This window comes from Hemitrygon akajei, chromosome 18, assembly GCF_048418815.1.
Source record: "Hemitrygon akajei chromosome 18, sHemAka1.3, whole genome shotgun sequence".
In the NCBI taxonomy this organism is placed as follows: domain Eukaryota; kingdom Metazoa; phylum Chordata; class Chondrichthyes; order Myliobatiformes; family Dasyatidae; genus Hemitrygon; species Hemitrygon akajei.
In genome coordinates this window covers 39,560,546-39,580,453 of record NC_133141.1, presented here as the reverse complement: position 1 = coordinate 39,580,453, position 19,908 = coordinate 39,560,546, and the positions used below count along the sequence as shown (strand labels likewise).

The window sequence follows — 19,908 nt, the reverse complement described above, 5'->3', positions numbered from 1 at the left end:
ATATACAGCATAAAAAGAAGTGGTCCCAACACTGACCCCTGCGGAACACCAGGTTCTGGTCAGCCAACCAGAAAAGGATCCTTTTATTCCCACTCGCTGCCTCCGACCAATCAGCCAATGCTCTAACCATGTCAGTAACTTTCCTGTAAGACCACGGGCTCTTAACTTGCTAAGCAGCCTCATGTGTGGCACCTTGTCAAAGGCCTTCTGAAAGTCCAAATATATAACATCCACTACATCCCCTTTATCTATCCTACTTATAATCTCCTCAAAGAATTCCAACAGGTTCATCAGGCAAGATTTTCCCTTAAGGAAACTATGCTGATGTTTTCTTGTGTCTCCAAGTACTCCATAACCTCATCCTTAACAATTGACTCCAACATTTTCCCAACCGCTGAGGTCAAGCTAACTGGTTTATAATTTTCTTTCTGCAGCCTTCCTCCTTTCTTAAAGAGTGGAATGACATTTGCAATTTTCCAGTCCTCTGGCACCATGCCAGAGTCCAATGATTTTTGAAAGATCATTTCTAATGCTGCTACAATCTCTAATGCTACCTCTTTCAGAACCCTAGGGTGCAGTTCATCTGGTCCGGGTGACTTGTGTACCTTTAGGTCTTTCAGCTTTCTGAGAACCTTCTCTCTTGTAACAGTAACTGCACCCACTTCTCTTCCTTCACACACTACAACATCAGGCACACTGCTAGTGTCTTCCACAGTGAAGACTGATGCAAAATACTCATTTAGTTCATCTGCCATCTCCTTGTCCCCCGTTATTATTTCTCCTGACTCATTTTCCCATGGTCCTATACCCACTCATGTCTCTTTTATTTTTAACATACCTGAAAATGCTTTTACTATCCACTTTGATATTGTTTGCTAGCTTGCTTTCATATTTCTTCTTCTCCCTCCTAATGATTCTTGTAGTTGCTCCCTGTAGGGTTTTTAAAGCTTCCCAATTCTCTGTCTTCCCATTAATTTTTGCTTTGTTGTATGCCCTCTCTTGTACTTTTACATTAGTTTTGACTTCCCCTGTTAGCCATGGTTGTACTGTTTTGCCATTTGAGTATTTCTTTGCTTTTGGAAAACATCTATCCTGCACCTTCCTCATTTTCCCCAAAAATTCACACCATTGCTGCTCTGCTCTCATCCCTGCCAACATCTACTTCCAATTTACTTTGGCCAACTCCTCTCTCATACCACTGTAATTTCCCTTACTCCACTGAAGTACTGCTACGTCAGACTTTACTTCCCCTCTATCAAATTTCAAGATGAACTCAATCATATTGTGATCACTGGTTCCTAAAGGTTCTTTTACCTTAAGCTCCCTAATCACCTGCAGCACATGGACACCCAATCCAGTATAGCTGATCCCCCAGTAGGCTCAATGACAAACTGCTCTAAAAAGCCATCTCCCTGGCATTCAACAAACTCACTCTCTTGAGATCCATTACCAACCTGATTTTCCACAATCGACCTGCATGTTGAAATCTGCCATGACTACCATAACGTTGCCCTTTTGACACACCCTTTCTATTTCCTGTTGTAATCTGTAGTCCACATCCCAGCTGCTGTTGGGAGGCCTGTATATAACTGCCATCAGGGCAGTTTTACCCTTGCGCAAGGATTCAACATGTTCCGATCCTATGTCACATCTTTCTACTGATTTGATGCCATTCTTTACCAGCAGAGCCACACCTCCCCCTCTGCCCACCTTCCTATCCCTCCGATACAACGTGTAACCTTGGACATTCAGCTCCCAACTACAACCATCCTTTAGCCACGGTTCAGTGATGGCCACAACATCATACCTGACAATCTGTAATAGTGCAACAAGATCAGCCACCTTATTTTTTTATACTTCGTGCATTGAGATAGAACATTTTGAGTACTTTATTTGCTGCCCTTTTTGATTCTGCATCCCTAATACACTGATACTAACCCTGCTGGCTGCAATATGTCCTATCATCTGCCTGCCCTTCCTGACAGTCTGACTGCACACTATCTTTGCTTTTTCACCATCTGTCCTATCCTGAGTCCCTTCACTCCGGTTCCCACCGCCCCCCCCCCCCCCTCCCCGCCAAATTTGTTTAAACCCTCCCCAACAGCTCTAACAAACCTGCCCGTGAGAATATTGGTTCCCCTTGGATTCAAGTGCAACCTGTCACTTTTGAACAGATCATACCTTCCCCCAGAAGAGATCTCAATGATCCAAGAACCTGAAGCCCTGCCCCCTGCACCAGCCTCTCAGCCACACATTTATCTGCTAAATCATCCTGTTTCTACCCTCACTGGCATGTGGCACAGGCAGCAATCCAGAAATTACACCCTGGAGGTCCTGCTTCTCAGCTTTCTACCTAGCTCTCTAAATTCTCTTCTCAGGACCTCTTTTGCTTTTCCTACTTATGTCATTGGTACCAGTATATACCATGACATCTGACTGCTCTCCCTCTCTGTGCAAGATGTAACGGATGTGATTTGGGACGTCCCTGACCCTGGCACCTCGGAGGCAACATACCATCCGTGTGTCCCGTTCACATCCACAGAATCTCCTGTCTGTTCCCCTGACTATTGAGTCCTCTATCACTACTGGTCCCCTCTTCTCCTCCCTTCCCTTCTGCACCACAGACCCATGCTCAGTAGCAGTAACTCGGTCTCCGTGGCATTCCCCAGGAGGTCATCTCCACAACAGTATCCAAAATGGTATATTTATTATTGAGGGGAATGGCCACGGGGGTGCTTTGCGCTAACTGCCTATTCACTGTCCCATTCCTTCCCGTGACAGTCACCCAGCAACCCGCCTCCTGCAACTTAGGGGTGACTACTTCCCTGTAACTCTGATCGATTATCTCCTCACTCTCCCGTACAAGCCAACGGTCATCCAGCTGCTGCTCCAAGATCTCTAACACAGTCTTCAAGGAGCTGCAGCCGGATGCACTTCACACAGATGTAAACTCCAACAACTGGCATGAAGAACACACAACAGCTATTTACTACACTAGGTACAGTAAGAGGGAGGTTAAAAAGGAAACTTAACAGAAGCTTACCCAGAGCCAAAGCCTGACACGCTTACTCTCACCACCGGCCTACTCCCAACAATGTCCACTCAGTTTGTCCCTTCTGTACTTTTAAACAAGTGTTGTTGATCTGCGAGAAACTTCGTCGCTGTGGCCTGCTCCTGCCGCTGATTGGGTCGTCGGAATTATTATTTAGATACAGCACAGTAACAGGCCCTGTTGGCTCAACGAACCAGCACAGCCCAAGTACACCTTTGTGTCCAATTAACTTACTAAGCCATACATTTTTTGGACAGTGGGAGGAAACCAGAGGAGGCCCACGTGGTCACAGGGAGAACATACAAACTCCTTCCAGCCAGCAGCAGGATTGAAACAGGATTGCTGGCATTGTAATAGCATTATGCTAACCACTGTGCTTTAACTATGGATCGTTGGAATAATGAAATACATAGTTGTATTCCATTTGAAAAAATTACGTATAATTTAAGAAATGAATATGAGATATTTTTGAAAATTTGGTCACCATACTTACGAAAGATAGGATTAGATACATAGGTCCTTTGAAGATAAAATTATAGTAATTGGGGAAAGTGAAAATAAATATCAAAATTATTTTGAACTCCATGGAACATGTGGGGATCCTCTGATATCCAGGCAATCTTTCTTCTCTTTTCTTTCTTTTTTTTCCTTTTTCTTTAGATAAGGGTTAAGGGGGGGGGGGAGGGTTAAGGGGAGGGGGGAGGGTTAATATCACTTTTCTTACTATTTTATTATTACATTTATTCTTGTAATTTCTAAAATTCAATAAATAAATAATATTTTTTAAAAAACCCACTGTGCTTTCATACCAGCCCCTTTATTTGAATAATCCGCTTTCAATAAGCACCATACCCACAGTAAAATTCAATGTAGTTGCGGTTAGCAGAGCTGAAAAACAATAACAATTGATTATCTGCTTACTTTTGTTTCTTAAAATGCCGTTCTCCATTCTTTATTCTCTGGAGAGAGATTTTTGCTCCTTTAGCCTGCAGGATGGATTTATGAGACACCATCTTCTGCATGACATCAATTTTCAAATCACTTCACAGTTACAGTTAGTCCAAGACAAGTTTTTCTCTTTTACCAGTACGTCCCTAATGCAGACAAGTGAATACTGCCCTCAGTTGCTGAGATTTTGTATCATTTCATTGTTTGGAGTTCGCTTTACTTTTTGACTTGCTCTCTTTCTCGCCACAGACCGTGGGTATTGCTATCTCTGTTGAGAGAACAACCAAACTATTTATTTTGTTAATTTAGCTTCAACAGCAACAGCCCCCACTATAGCCGCTTCCATGCACTTTGTTGTCTCCTGCACCCCACACCTTTAGGGATTCTCTCCTTTTTTTTTGGACTTATTCAGACATACAGCATGGTTACAGACCCTTCCAGTGGAATGGTTTGATTCTGTTCCTATATCTCACGATAACAAACCTACCAGCCTGCAGGTGTCTGGGATGTGGGAGTAAACTGGTTCACCCAGAGGAAAGCCGGGGTCAGAATTGAACCTGGGTTTCTGGCGCTGTGAGGCGGCGCCTCTACCAACTGTGCCACTGTGCCGCCCCTTTAAAGCAGAGGAGTTCACCTTGAGATGATAGCTAATGTTCCACGTGGTGGACTGGGGAAACACTTCGTTCTCCACAACTCTGGATTAAATTTGAGCTTCAGAGGTGCCAAGTGCGATCGTTTAAACAGTGAAGATAGCAGCTGAATAACCAATCTCCTCTTATTTTCCTTGCAGCCGTGCGTTTCGGGCGCATTCCGAAGCGGGAGAAGCAGCGTATGTTGGCAGAGATGCAGAGTGTCATGAATAACATGGTCAACAACCAGCTGGGTGGGGAGCTGCAGAATGAACTCCAGCCCCAGCAGCAGAGCTGGCAGATTCAGCCGCCACTGGCCATCCCCATGCAGACAATGCAGCAGGAGCGCACGTCGCCCTGCCTCCATTCCCAGCCGCAGTGCAACCTGCAGCAGTTGTACTGTTCCAGCACGGAGGCCTCCATGGAGGAAGTCATCTACTCCATTTCCCGGGCTCACAAAGAGACCTTCACCTATGCCCATGACAAATTAAAGCAGCCAACAGCAACCTGCCAGCACAACACCGAGATGATGAACCATAATGCTAACTGCTGCTTAAATGGGTACCACGTCAATGGTGTGAACACCATCTATCATCAGGAGAACAACGTTTTCCACAAAAGCAGTGGCAGTGGACTGAAGAATGTGTGTTACCTTTCTTCCTTCCCCAATGGCCACATTAATGGACATTACCAGAATCAGTCCAATGGACACAAATTACATAATAGAAATTTGATCAGTGCCAGTGGTGAGATGGAGACTGGCAAGGGACGGCCCTGCCCATGGAAAGGACAGAACAGTGTTGTCCTGGTAAGTTCATGGCCATTGAATTGCCCATGTCACAAAACATTGATATTGGTTTTTACTCGGCAAGGGGCACACTAAACGTGTTTGCAGAAAGTAAATGACCCTCCTCATAAAATGCTAACAAAACAGAAATCAAGTAAAATTAATATCCCCATGGAGATGCAGTGACTGTACGTTGAAATCTATATTTTGAATGACTGTTGGAGATTATTATTATTTTTGATTATACGTAGATCTAGAACAGAGAGTGCTGTCAGACTTGAAACAGCACTTCAACAGGACAGCAATAATTCATTAACAAATCCATCCACCGTTTCAGAGATCAGCATCACCTCATGCTTTTTAATCCTTTCCTCTGAAAACTCATGGTTTTCCTGTAGTCCAACTGCTCTTGTCCACTTCAGTGAAGTCGCTTTACAGTTTAGTGCCTCTTTTAAAGGAAAACTTGTGCAATGAAAATCTTTTTTATTTCCATTTCCTTGCTAAAAATAACCTAAGTATCACGTTTGCACTGCATGATATTTAAGAAGTAAATGTTGTCACAAGAGTACCTCTCATCCTTTCTGGAAATATTTCATGAAGTCTAATTTTTGACACTGAATCCCATTTCGCTCCTCCCTGATCGAGTTAATTACCCACAAGCAGCCCTGCTTTACAAAGCAAAGCATTTATGTTTACCAGTTGTCACTTTTTTTCATTCCTCTTATGGAGATGATCTTTGTTACATCATTTCAAATAAATAGTCATAGAACACTATAGCACAGAAACAGGCCCTTCAGCCCATCTAGTCTGTGCAGAACTATTACTCTATCTAGACCATAGCCCCCACATAACCGTCCCAACCATGTACCTGTTCAAATTTCTCTTAAGTGTTGAAATCGAACTCGCATCCACCACTTCCACTGGCAGCTCAAACCACACTCTCACCTCCCTCTGAGTGAAGAAGTCCCCCTTCAGGTCCCCTTAAACAGTTCACTTTTCACCCTTTAACCCATGACCTCTAGTTCTAGTCTCACCCAGAATCAAAACTTGTATTCATTGGATGAATATGAAAGGGTGATTATGGTATATGGTATCAGAGGTTCTGGTTAATAAAATGTTATTTTACCCTGTCCACATAGTCAGTTGGTCCTAACTGCAGAGAAATACCGAGTCTTTGGAAAACATAATTCCATGCTGTTGCCACAAGGAACAAATTACTATTGCCTTCTTACAAGCTGATTTGTCAGGTAAAATACTGACCTTCCTGAAGTGGGAATGTTAAAAGAAAATAATTTAAATTGAGCAATTATTTTGGATTTAAGATTATTTAGTGCATTTTAAGTAATTAATCCATTAAAATTGATGGAATATTTTAGAGTTGGAGCACAATTAGAACACAGAACTGTACAGCACAGTACAGGCCCTTTGGCCCATGATGCCAGCCTTGTACCTTACATGAAAATCAATCTAATACATTCCTCCCACATAGCCCTCCATCTTTCTATCATCATGTGCCTATCTAAGAATCTCTTAAATGTCCCTAACGTATCTGTCTCTACCACCAGACTGGCAATGCGTTCCATGTACCTGCCTCTTTTTGTGTGCTTGAAAAAAATAGAATTACCTTTGATAACAAAAACATCTGACATCCCCCTATACTTTCCTCCATCACCTTAAAATTATGGCCTCTAACATTTCCACCCTGGGATAAAGATGCTGGCTGTCCACCCTATCTATGCTTCTCTATCAAGTCAATTGTCATCTTCCTTTGCTCCAAAGAGTAGAGCACTAATTTACTCAATCTTTTTCATAAGACCTGCCGAATAATCCAGGCAGTTAGCATAATTTTGGTATTAATGTGAGACGAAAAGCCTACGGTAGGGAGATAGTAAAGGTATTTGAATGATATCACTTGTCTTTTGAGAGGGATGTTTGTTGGAATGGGCTTTACTTCCATGTTTTCCAAAGGACAGTCCTTATTGTTTGTGTGTTATCGACCAGCCAACTGAAAAGACACACAGCACAGAGGAGACAAATTGAATTAAGTCATTATGGTTATTTTGCAGTAAGCTCACCTCCTTTCGTGACCACAGAGTAGAGTAGGTGTTTGTTGGTCATGTTCATTGTTTGGGCAGTGGCACATCATCACACTTGCCTCTCTTTTCCTCTGCAGGCTTGCCCGATAAACACACAGCCACACGTAGATGGCAGCAGGTCAGTGCAGCAAATTTGGGAGGATTTTTCCCTGAGCTTCACACCAGCAGTCAGAGAAGTAGTGGAGTTTGCAAAACTTATTCCTGGATTCAAGGACCTATCCCAGCACGACCAGGTCACCTTGCTGAAAGCTGGCACCTTTGAGGTGAGTGACGGGATCTAACTTTGGTATGAATGTAAGAAGTTATCTATCCATGTCAAACTCAGAGTAGAGTTTGCCTGTCTCTCTGAGTAAAGTTAAGATTAATTTTAAACCAGGCATAAAGTGAACATTATTTAACCCACATAGCAAGGCAAATTTGGTTACACTTAGTCTGTGGGATGAATTTTAGTGGTATGAGGTTTTTAAAGGCCACTCCCACTGCCCTCTCGGAATCAATGGAATTATACAAGATTATGGAACAATAGGATACCAAACTAGGAGTGGTTAACACCCTCTCCCCTGTATTCTTAGTTCATGTATTGTAAGTGTTGCTGTCCATAGCAGTTACAGATAAGATGCCGATTCAGCTGTCAATCATGTCCAACAAATTGCCCTGTGTTTACCACAGACGAGCACAGGCAGAGCAAACTGAAATAACGTCCAAAACCTACAGAGGGTTGAATAGCACTTCAAACAAAAAAATCTCTTTAAATATAAATTTCAGCTCAAGGGTTTGAGGTGTTTAAAATTTAACAGCGCACAGACAGGAATGGCTTCATGGCATCATGGCATGAGCCAATTACTTGAGTAAGTTCACATCCCATATCTTGGTCCATTACGTCTCTTCAAGCTGTTATTCAGGTTCCTCTTGAATATGTGTTGAATATTTTCTGCCACTATCTACTGGGGCACCAGGTTCAGGAATCTGATTACAAGTTGAGTGGAATTCCTTTTCCTCACCCACATTCAATTGTTCTGAGTTACAGACCTGTCCACTGAGGCAAATAAACCATTCTGGCTTGTACTCTTCCAAATTTTAAATGCTTCAATCCCTTGAGGTAAACTTCTAATTTAAATCTTTTTTTTGTTTGAAGTGGTACTCAACCCTCTGTAGGTTTTGGGTTTTTTTCTGACTCTGCACTGCCTGTGCTCATCTGTGGTAAACACAGGACAAAACAGAGCTCTGTAGGATGAGATTGACAGCTGAGTCTGCTTCGTATTTGTAGCTGCTGTTGACAGGCAACATTACAATACATGGACTGGAACACAGTGGAGAGGGTACTAACAACTAACCCTTCCACCTAAGTTTGGTGGGCTCATAGGAGGGAGGGTAACAGTGTTAAATGGAAGGCCAGGATACTGCTTCCTGTCAACCCTGACCAGTATGAAACAGCAGATGGTGAGATTGAGAGAGAGAGAGCGAGGGTGGTAAGGAATGGCACTAATGATTCAAAGGAAAACTTAAAAGTAAAGAACTTACCTTGGTGTCAGAGGCAGTTTCTCAAACAAGAAACACAAGGCATCTCAAAAATCAGATTTTCATTGTTGAAGCACCTTTGACATACCCCACCAAAGTACCTCACAGTCATCATCACATGGAAACCCAGCAGCCAATTATCAAACAGAACCAGCAACCAAGATCCTATTAAAAAAACACCAAGTGACTACAACCCTTTGTACTAGTGTGAATTGAGAGGTGAATATTGGCCAATACTCTGGGGAGAACCCCCCCACCCGCTCTTTGAAGTGGTGTCATGGATTCATTCTGTTTTTTAAGTCCTTTTGAGGGGCCAAGTGGGGTTCATACAAAATGTGGCATCTCCTACACAATGCATACACAAGATGATGGATTCTGACTCTTTTCTTCTCACCTGCCCATCACCTCCTTCTCTTTCCTTTCTCCCATTGTCCACTCTCCTCTCCTATCAGATTCTTTCTTCTTCAGCCCTTTACCTTTTCCACCAATCACCTCCCAACTTCTCACTTCATCGCACCTTCCCCCTCACCTGGCTTCACCTATCATCTGTCAGTTTGTACTCTTTCCTTTCCCCTTACCTTCTTATTCAGCCTTCTTTCCTCTTCCTTTCCAGTCCTGATGAAGGGTCTTTTCATTCCTTGTTCCTGGCCTGCTGAGGTCCTCCAGCATTTTGTATGCGTTGCTCTGAATTTCCAGCATCTGCAGAATCTCTTGTGTTTAGCATTGTAATGCAGTGTCAGGCTGGATTTTTGTGTTCCCGTCTTGAACCAGGGATTTTCTGGTTAACTCAAACTGTGAGATGATGTGCCCTGGTAGCGTTCTCACCAAGGCCCCCACCTGCTGAAAAGAATTTACAGCTGATGACTCTGGCTTCCTGTGTGACAGGTGCTGATGGTGCGATTCGCGTCCCTGTTCAACGTGAAGGAGCAGACGGTAACTTTCATCAGCGGGACCACCTACTCCATTGAAGAGCTGCGGGGGATGGGAATGGGAGACCTGCTGAACTCCATGTTTGACTTCAGTGAGAAGCTGAGCTCCCTGCACCTCAGCGAGGAGGAGCTGGGCCTGTTCACAGCTGTGGTGCTGGTCTCAGCAGGTAAGGGCTCAGTCGGGTGGTAGAATGGCAGAAGGAGGGATTGGAGTTCGCTCTCCAACTCCTCTTGCTTGTGATTCCAGACCATTCTTGTTATGCTTAGAGTGTAGACACCCAAATAAATTGTAAAGCACCCTAGGTTCCTCAGCTGTGATTTTTTCATACTGTGAATCTTCAGCCCAGGAGACTATGTCCACCATCGAGCACCCATTTATACAGACCCATTTTATTCTCCTCTCTTTCCATCCAGTACCTGTAGACTCTACCTGTCACCCACATATTAGGAGTAATTGACAGTGGTCAGACGAACCTACCTGTTAGGATGTGGGATGAAACAGGGACTCCCGGGGAAACCATGCAATCACAGGGCAAAGGTGAAATCTCCACAGAGGTCACGATTAAACCCGGGTAGATGGAACTGTGAGGCAGAAGCTCTATTATCTTTGCCACTGTGTCACACTTAATAGTTTTTAACCATTTGTGGGATCTGGGAGCTTTGTTGTCCGGCTCTAATTGCCCAGTGGTTTCCTTGGCCATTTTGAAAGTTGTGTGAGAGTTAAACGCATTGCTTCGGTCTGGAGTCACACATTGGCCAGATCGGGTAAAGGTGACAGATTTCCTTTGCTGAAAATGCAGTAATGAACCAGGCAGCCCGACACAACCCACACAAAATGTCAGACTTGCCGAGCTCCTCGTGCATTGTGTGTGTGTCGCTCAAGAATTTCCAGCATCTGTAGAATTCCTCATGCTTAGGGTTTTTGATAGCAGCTGCTCTTTCAATGTTAATAAATGCAACATAAATTCCCTACCCACCGTAGCGAGATTTGATCTACTATATGTGGTTCACTGCTCCGGGCAGCTTGCTTGCCTGGTATTATAACCCAAGGTTGGCTCATCGGCTGCAGGAGTCAGTAGCACGTGCAGCTCAATTGCCCAGTTGCAGATGCCACGGATTCAGGAGTCAACAATAGCCTGCATTCCCCTCCGACAACATACAGGTTGATCTGACCTCCACTTCCCCACCTGACCCCCATAATCTTTGACTCTGCTGCCTCCAAAGATCCGTCGGTAGTGATTAGATTAACGAGGGATTAGATAAAAGGGAGATTAGCCTTATTTGTCACATGTACATTGAAATATACAATACAGTGAAATACGTCATTGCATCAACAACCAGCACAGTCCGATGATGCAAGTAGCATACCCACAACTTACTGACCCTGCCCTGTGCATCTTGGAATGTGGGAGGAAATCTGAGCACTCAGAGGGAGCCAACACGCTCATGGGGAGAGCATACAATCTCTTTGCAGATAGTGGCGGGAGTTGGGCCCATGTCGCGGGCACATTAAAGCAACACACAAAGTGCTGCACTACTGTCGTGACCCTAGGGGCATTGACTGTTTTCAGTGAAGCCTCCTGGGATAGAGAATTACAACGATCCATGACCTCTGATAGAAGCAATTCCTCCTGGACGTCGCCTTAAGTGGGCAGTTGTTAAAAGCCTCGGCTGCACTGCACCTACGGTTTTTCAGGCAAGCCCTGTGCACACGTTTGGGGACTCACCATTTCCAACAATAGACACATATGGACGGGGAATTCCTTGACATCTGGCGTGCACCTGAACCCGGAGAGTATCAAAAACACATTGTTACATGCACTCCATAATTTAGCGATTTAACACTTGGTTTGTCGACAGCTGTCTGGAGATACTGGTGAATCATCAGCTGCTAACAGGGGAGGGGAGGACTTGTCTGTAGGGTTCATGCACAAGCCCACCAAGTCCCAGTTAAAGACAGGAGTGAGCTTTAGTATAGAGCCAGTGTAACCATTCTTCAAAACAACTGCTTTTGGAGGTTGTTTGGGTTGACTTTATTGACCTGTGGTCTCTCCCTCCTTCCAGATCGCTCCGGAATCGAAAATGTAGACTCAGTGGAGCAGCTCCAGGAGACACTGATCCGAGTGCTCAGAGCGTTGATCATGAAAAACCAACCCAGCGAGGCCTCGCGCTTCACCAAGCTGCTCCTGAAGCTGCCGGACCTCCGCACGTTGAACAACATGCACTCTGAGAAGCTACTGGCCTTTCGGATAGATCCCTGAGCTCCTGCCAATCACCTCCCTGCCTCTGCTACATTTTAAAAGCAATTTTTATTTTATTTCAATGAACATTCAGATGACATATTGCAAAACATGCTGTAAATATGTGTATATTTCAGCTGTCAAGGGAGTGTAATATATTCTTATAAGGAATGTTCTACAAATCAATATATTTAAAAGCACCCTTTGGGACCTCTAATATGTCTGCATACATGAGCTTGATGGTAGAAATAGGTATAAGGTTAAATACTTGGTTTGAGTAATGAATAAAAGTCATCTGGAGATCTGTGTGCCCTGGAGTGAGCAGGTTGGGGTTCCCTTTCTGATCCAGTTTTCCCCTACTCCCCCACACCCCCCCGCATCTGGTTCAAATCGAGGTAGGTGGACGAACCTGTAGCCAGGCCTAGCACTGCAGAATCCTCATGGACAGCGCGCCCTCACATAACATTAAAAGGGCGAACTTCAGATCCCAGTCCTGCAGAAGACTGAGCAACTCCCGTGTAGGGCTGCAGTCTGAGGCAGAGTGACCGAGGCCCATCTTGCCCGTGCATCATTTTGTTTGACGCAATTCACATTTCATTGACTGTCCTGCGACTGTGTCCATAGAACAGCTGACAACTTGAGGCATTTTGTAGAAAACAATGAACTGATCAGAAAAAAAAAATTCCAGTTTCCATGTCTGTCTTGGAAGCTCGCTTTCAAACCCCCGGAATTTTGTGAGTGAATTGCTGCGTCTTTGTGATTTAGTCGTATTTTAATATCCCTGTTGAAGACTCTCTAAGCCTGATTGATGCCACTCCCTCTCTCCCTGAGAGCTATATGGAGCAGAAAGTCACCGATTCAGATAGTGTTACAATTGACCGCAATACCTCTGGGTCAGCAGAGTTGGTGGGGGTTGGGTGTGTTGAAAGAAATGGCGGTGGCAGTACAGCAGGGCGGACAGCTGCGGCTTTGTGATAGCTGGAAAGACAGTAAGGGTGTCGGGGTTTCCTGTGAAAACCTACTGCCTTTCTTTGGGGTCCTGCTTAGAGGAAGCTCACTGGGGGAGAGCTGAGAACCTATGGGAGAGGAGGTGGACGGAGGCATATTGTGTCAGACATAACCCTGGGTGGCCACTGCTTGAGTGCAGGATCTGCTCTGGATAATTACAGTTATCATCCGTCGGTGTCCTTCAATTATTGACGTGTTTGTGAATCCAGATCAATCCATTAACAATTTATAAAAATTAAAATAACAAATGCACTGAATTAAACAACAAAGCAAAGTTTGGTGTCTTCTTGTGTGGTGTCGGCAGAACACTTTTTGGAGCAATGGACCACGGCAGGGTGGGCTTGAGTTGCTTAAGAACTCTGATTTCAGAGTGGAGTACAGTATCCTATAGTGCCACAGACTGGAGTTATTGATCAGCTGGAATGTTTTGAGTACAGTGGACAAAAGAACTGGTATCAGTTGATTATTGTCACATTTACTGAGATAGAGTGGAGAATGTCTGCATGCCATCCAGACAGATGGTACCATGTGATCAAAGTCAAGCCAGTGCCTTTTTTCCCAGGGCAGAAATGGCCATTATGAGAGGTATAATTTTACGATGATTGGAGGAAAGTATAAGGGGGATGTCAAAGGTAAGTTTTTTTTACAGAGACAGTAGTGGGTGCGTGGAACGCCCTGCCAGGGGTGGTGATAGAGGCAGATACATTAGGGACATTTAAGCGACTCTCAGATAGGCACATGGGTGATAGAGAAATGGAGAGTTATGTGGGAGGGAAATGTTCAATTGATCTTGCAGTAGGGTAAAAGATTGGCACAAGGTACTGTGCTGTACTTGTTTTATATTCATGCATAAATACATTGAGGTAGTAAAAAGAAAAACAATTTTGAATAAGTGTCACAGTTACAGAGTAAGTGCAGTACAGGTAGACAAATAAGTTGCAAGTGCCACAATGAGGTCGATTGGGAGATCTTTTGGCGTATGAGGTCTGTTCAAGAGTCTGTTGCCACATGCTACATAAAAGCTCTCAGACTTTTAAACCTTCTGCCTGATTGGGGGGGGGGGGGTGGGAAGGGAAGAGGAACTGACTGCAGTGGGAGAGGTCCTTGATTATGTTGACTTCTAAGTTGGGTGTTACTGGCAGATTTCATTGGATAGTACAGTGGTTAGTTGGTTGGAATACAAAAATATGGGCTAATAATACAAATTTAAATCTCACCACAGCAGCTAAGGAATTTAAATTTAGTTAATTAAATAATTTGAAATTAAGCCATGCTAGTGACCATACACCAATTCAGCATCTATTCTTTGAAGTTTAAAAGTACAGTATCATTGAAATGTACTGAAAATCTTCCGGAGCTTGGTAGGGTAGATGCAGCGATGTTGGTTCACCTAGCTGGAGCGTTTGAAACCATGAGTTATAACCTCAAAATCAGGGCGTTTGATACTGAGGGAAGAAGGAATGTCTGCAGACAGAAGGCTTTGCACCTTTGGTGATCTCTGTCAAGGGGGTCCTCAGTTGCTGAGTACATTCAAGTCATAGATTAATAGGCTTTTGATTATGAAAGGATATGGGACAATTGGTAGAGAAATGTGTGAGGGGCCACTCCTATCCCAATACAATATCCCCCCCACTCCGATCTCATGATATACCCGTCACCTCTCTCTGGTCCCTCCTTCCCTTCCATGGTCCACTGTCCTCTCCTATCAGATCCTTTCTTCTTCCGCCTACCTACCTTCCAGCATCTCCTATTATCCCCCTCCATCCCAGACTCAAGGACAGGTTCTATCTCACTGTTATCACACTCTTGAATGGACCGCTTGTATCATTATATGGACCTTTGGTCTCATAATCTACATCGTTGTATCTTGCACTTTATCATTTACCAGCAATTTTTCAGTAGCTTTTACACTTTATTCTGCATTGATACTGTTTTATGTTAATCCACTTTTCTCTTATTTAATGAACGGTGTAATAATTTGATCTGTATTAAGTATGCAAGATGAGCCTTTCACTCTGTCTTGGTACATGTGCCAATAATATGCCAATACCCACCTACCTTTCTCCTCACGTGCTCTCACCTGTCATCTGCCAGCTGAGACTCTTCCCCCTTTCCCCTATCTTATAATGGCTTCTGCCTCCTTCCTTTCTAGCCCTGCTGATGGGTCTCAGCCTGAAACGTGGACTGTTTACTTCCCTCCATAGATGCTGCCTGACTTGCTGAGTTCCTTCAGCAATTTAAAAATAAATTATCTAGCGATACAGTGCAGAACAGGCCCTTCCAGGCCAACAAGCTGCACCGCCCAGCAACCACTGATTGACCTGAGCCTAATCACAAGATAATTAACCTACTAACACCTACATCTTTGAGCTGTGGGAGGAAACTGAGGTACCCGGAGGAAACCCTCGCTGTCATGGGGAGAACATAATTTGTGTGTTGCTCAAGATTTCCAGCATCTGCAAAGTCTTTTGTGCCTCCCAGGAAATGACCTGATTGCTGCAAACCTTCATGTGGAGTTTCGTGGATCTCAGCACCACTGTCAAAAGCACAACTAGAAAGTGGGCAACGACTGCTCCTTTGTCGGAGTGAATTTATAAAATAAAAGATGCAAATCTTTTAAAGGGAGCAATAGATCCGCTTAGTTGAGTTTGATTGGCAGTGCCCCAAGACACGGCTCTGCTGCTCTAGATTTTTGCAGAGTGTTGATTATATTGAAGATGTTAAGCTCTTGGGACCGAAAGATTCCTGAGCAGCTGTGGTGGGAGAGCATGTCATTAGCAGTTCTATTTTTATTGCACCAGCTGCACAAAATAACCTGCCTGTATTTGTATAGGCCGTAAAACATACAGTAGGAGCGGAATTAGACCATTTGGCCCATTGAATTATCTCCACTATTCCATGATGGTTAACTCCAACCCTGTCTCCCCCACCTCTCTCCTCCCTTCTCTCCGTAACCTTTGATGCCCTGACTAATCAAGAACCTATCAACTTCCTCTTTAAACATATCCAATGACTTGGCCTCCACAGCTGTCCATGGCAATGAATTCCACAGATTCAGCACCCTCTGGCTAAAGAAATTCCTCCCCATCTCAGTTCTAAAGGGACGTCCTTCTATTCTGAGACTGTACCCTCTGGTCTTAGTCTCCCCCACCATAGAAAACACATTCACATCCACTTTATTGAGGCCTTTCAATATTCAATAGGTTGCAATGGGATCCCCCCACATTCTTCTAAACTCCAGTGAGTACAGGTCCAGATCCATCAAATGCTCCTCATACATTAGCCCTTTCATTCCTGCAATCATTCTCATGAACCTCCCCTGGACCCTCCAATGCCAGCACATCTTTTCTTAGATAAGGAACCCAAAACTGCTTCAAATACTCCAAATGCAGCCTCAGCGTTACTCCTTTGCTTTAAAAAAAATAAAACCTTAGCATTGCTTTTCACCCACATTGCGTAGAATTTCTGGGAAGCAAAGCTAAGGACAATTAAATAGAAGATCAGAATATGAGTTGGGATGGAGCAGTTTTGGATTACCTATTTCAAAAAGGTGGTAAAAACACAATGGGATAATGCCATTTCCCAAACAATTGTACATTCAGAGACACGAGACTGTAGATGCTGGAATCTGGAGTACAAAATGAACTGCTTGGAAGAACTCAGTAGGTCAAATAACATCTGTGGAGGAAAATGGACAGTTGATGTTTTGGATCAAAACTCTTCATTCACTAGTTACAAAGGAATGGCAGGGTGGAGCTAGTAGCTAGAAATCTGTGTGGATCGGAAATACCTCGTCACCTCACAGACAATCAACACTGGCGCTCCACAGGGATATATGCTTCGCTCACTGCTCTACTCCCTCTATATCCATGACTGTGTGGCTAGACTCAGCTCAAATGCCATCTGTAAATTTGCCGATGAGACAACCATTTTGGCAGATGTTCAGATGGTGGCGAGAGGGTGTACAAGAGCGAAATGTATCAGCTGGTTGAGTGGTGTCATAGCAATAGTCTTACTGATGTTGAGTGGTGCACTCGACGTCAGTAAAACTAAAGAACTGATTGTGGAGTTCAAAGAGGGTAAGGTGAGGGAACACACACCAATCCTCATCGAGGGATCAGAAGTAGAAAGAGTGAGCAATTTCAAGTTCCTGGGTGTTAATATCTCTGAGGATCTATCCTAGGCCCAATATATCGATGCAGCTACAAAGAAGGCACGACAGTGGCAATATTTCATTAGGAGTTTGAGGAGATTTAGCATGTCACCGAAGACACTCACAAGTTTCTACAGATGTACCATGGAGAGCATTCTGACAGGCTGTATCACTGTCTGGTATTGGGTGGGGGCTGGGGGGGGGGGGGGCTACTGCAGCAGATCAAAGTAAGTTGCAGAAAATTGTAAAATTAGTCAGCTCCATCATGGATACCAGCTTCTGTCATATCCAGGACATTTTCAAAGAGCGATGCCTCAAAAAGGAAGCGTCCATCATTAAGGACCCCTATCACCCTTGTTCTCATTGCTACCTGAAGGCACACACTCAATGATTCAAGAACAGCTTCTTCCCCTCTGCCATCTGATTTCTAACTGGACATTGAACCCATGAACACTACCTCACTACTATTTCATTTTTATTTTTGCACAACTTTAATTTAGCTATTTAGTACTTTGTATTTATATAGTATCTATATTTATTGCAATTCACAATTTTTTCTCTATTATTATGTATTGTTTTGGGAGGGGCAAGATCCAGTTGTCATGGTCCATGTGGGTACCAACAACATAGGTAGAATGAGGAAAGAGGTTCTGCTGAGGGAATTTGAGCAGCTAGGGACTAAGTTAAAAAGCAGAATCAAAATGGTGGTAATCTCTGGATTATTACCTAAACCACGTGCATATTGGCACAAGGTCAAGAAGATTAGAGAGTTAATTGTGTGGCTCAATGATTGGTGTGGGAGAAGTGGGTTTGAATTCGTGGGAAATTGGCACCAGTATTGGGGGAGGAGGGAGCTGTACCAATGGGATGGGCTCCACCTGAACTGTGATGGGACCTGGATCCTAGTGAATTGCATAACTAGGGCTATAGATAGGGCTTTAAACTAAATAGTAGGGGGGTGGGTTCTTGAAGAGGACTTCATAGAATGCATCTGTGATGGCTTTCTTGAACAGCGTGTTACTGAACCTACAAGGGAGCGTGCTATCTTAGATCTGGTCCTGTGCAATGAGACAGGTAAAATTAGTGATCTTGTAGTTAGGGATCCTCTTGGAAAAGGTGATCATAGTATGATTGAGTTTCTCATACAAATGGAGGGTGCAAAAGTTCAATCTAAAACCAGTGTATAATGCCTAAAGAATGGAGACTACAATGGGATGAGGGAGGATTTGGCTAGTATAGACTAGGAACACAGGCTATAAGGTGGGACAGTTGAGGAACAGTGGAAGACGTTCAAAGAGATTCTTCACAGTGTTCAACAAAAGTTAAAAGCAAAGACAATAAGGGTGGGGAGAGCCAGCCTTGGATAACTAAGGAAATAAAAGAAGGCATCAAACTTAAAACTCGTGTGAACAAAGTCGCCAAGAGTAGTGGGAAACTGGAAGATTGGGAAAACTTTAAAAAGCAATCAAGTACCACTAAGTGAGCAATAAAGAAAGGGAAGATAGATCATGAAACGAAACTAGCACAAAATATAAAAATGGATAGTAAACGTTTTTATAATTATATAAAGTGGAAAAGGGTGGCTGAAGTGAATGTAGGTCCCTTGGAGGACGAGAATGGGAAATTGATACTGAGGAAGTGGCTTCACGGTGGATGACACATCTAACATGCCAGAGAGAGATGTTATGGATGTGATGGGAGGTGAGGACTTCGATATAATAGCTATCACTAAAGAGGTAGTACTGAGCAAACTTGTGGGCCTGAAGATAGATAAGTCCCCTGGTCCTGATGGAATGCATCCCAGCGTACTGAGAGAAATGGAAGGAGTTATAGTAAAGGCTTTGGTGATAATTTACCAAAATTCTCTGGACTCTGAGCAGGTCCCAGCGGATTGGAAGACGACAAATGTCATGCCACTGTTCAAAAAAGGATGTAGGCAAATGGCAGGTAACTATAGGCCAGTTAGTTTAATATCTGTAGTTGGGAAAATGCTTGAAGCTATCATTAAAGAAGAAATAGCGAGGCATCTGGAAAGAAATGGATCCATCAGGCAGACACAGCATGGATTCAGCAAAGGCAGGTCCCGTTTGACAAACTTACTGGCGTTCTTTGAGGATATAACGAACGCAGTGGATAGAGGGGAACAGATGGACATTATTCACTTGGATTTCCAGAAAGCGTTCGATAAGGTGCCACATAAGATAAGGATGCATAGAGTTGGGGGTGATGTATTATCATGGATAGAGATTGGTTAACTAATATAAAGGAGAGAGTTGGGATACATGGGTGTTACTCTAGTTGGCAATCAGTGGTGAGCGGTGTGTCACAGGGGTCGGTGTTGGGCCCACAACTGTTCACGATATATATTAACAATCTGGAAGAGGGGACTGAGTGTAGTGTATCTAAGTTTGCTGATGACACTAAATTGAGTGGAAAACCAAATTGTGCAGAAGATACAGAGAGTCTGCAGAGAGATATAGATAGGTTAAGTGAGCAGGCAAGGGTCTGGCAGATGGAGTACAATGTTGGTAAATGTGAGGTCATCCAC

At 43.8% G+C, this 19,908-nt stretch overlaps 2 protein-coding genes across 3 annotated transcripts in view; one reads left to right on the top strand and one right to left on the bottom strand.

The window, feature by feature from the left end:
* Positions 1 to 13,481, top strand: part of nr1d1 (nuclear receptor subfamily 1, group d, member 1) — a 29,982-nt gene extending 16,501 nt beyond the window's left edge. For both annotated transcript variants that reach the window (XM_073071433.1, XM_073071434.1), the window contains exons 5-8: positions 4,791 to 5,437; positions 7,590 to 7,775; positions 9,916 to 10,126; positions 12,024 to 13,481. In XM_073071433.1, the coding sequence (XP_072927534.1) occupies positions 4,791 to 5,437; positions 7,590 to 7,775; positions 9,916 to 10,126; positions 12,024 to 12,220 (1,241 nt within the window). In that variant the 3' untranslated portion in view covers positions 12,221 to 13,481. The remainder of the gene's footprint in view (positions 1 to 4,790; positions 5,438 to 7,589; positions 7,776 to 9,915; positions 10,127 to 12,023) is intronic.
* The window catches only part of LOC140741337 (thyroid hormone receptor alpha), a 502,247-nt gene that overhangs the window by 9,197 nt on the left and 473,142 nt on the right, over positions 1 to 19,908 (bottom strand). The gene's annotated exons all lie outside the window — the stretch shown is intronic.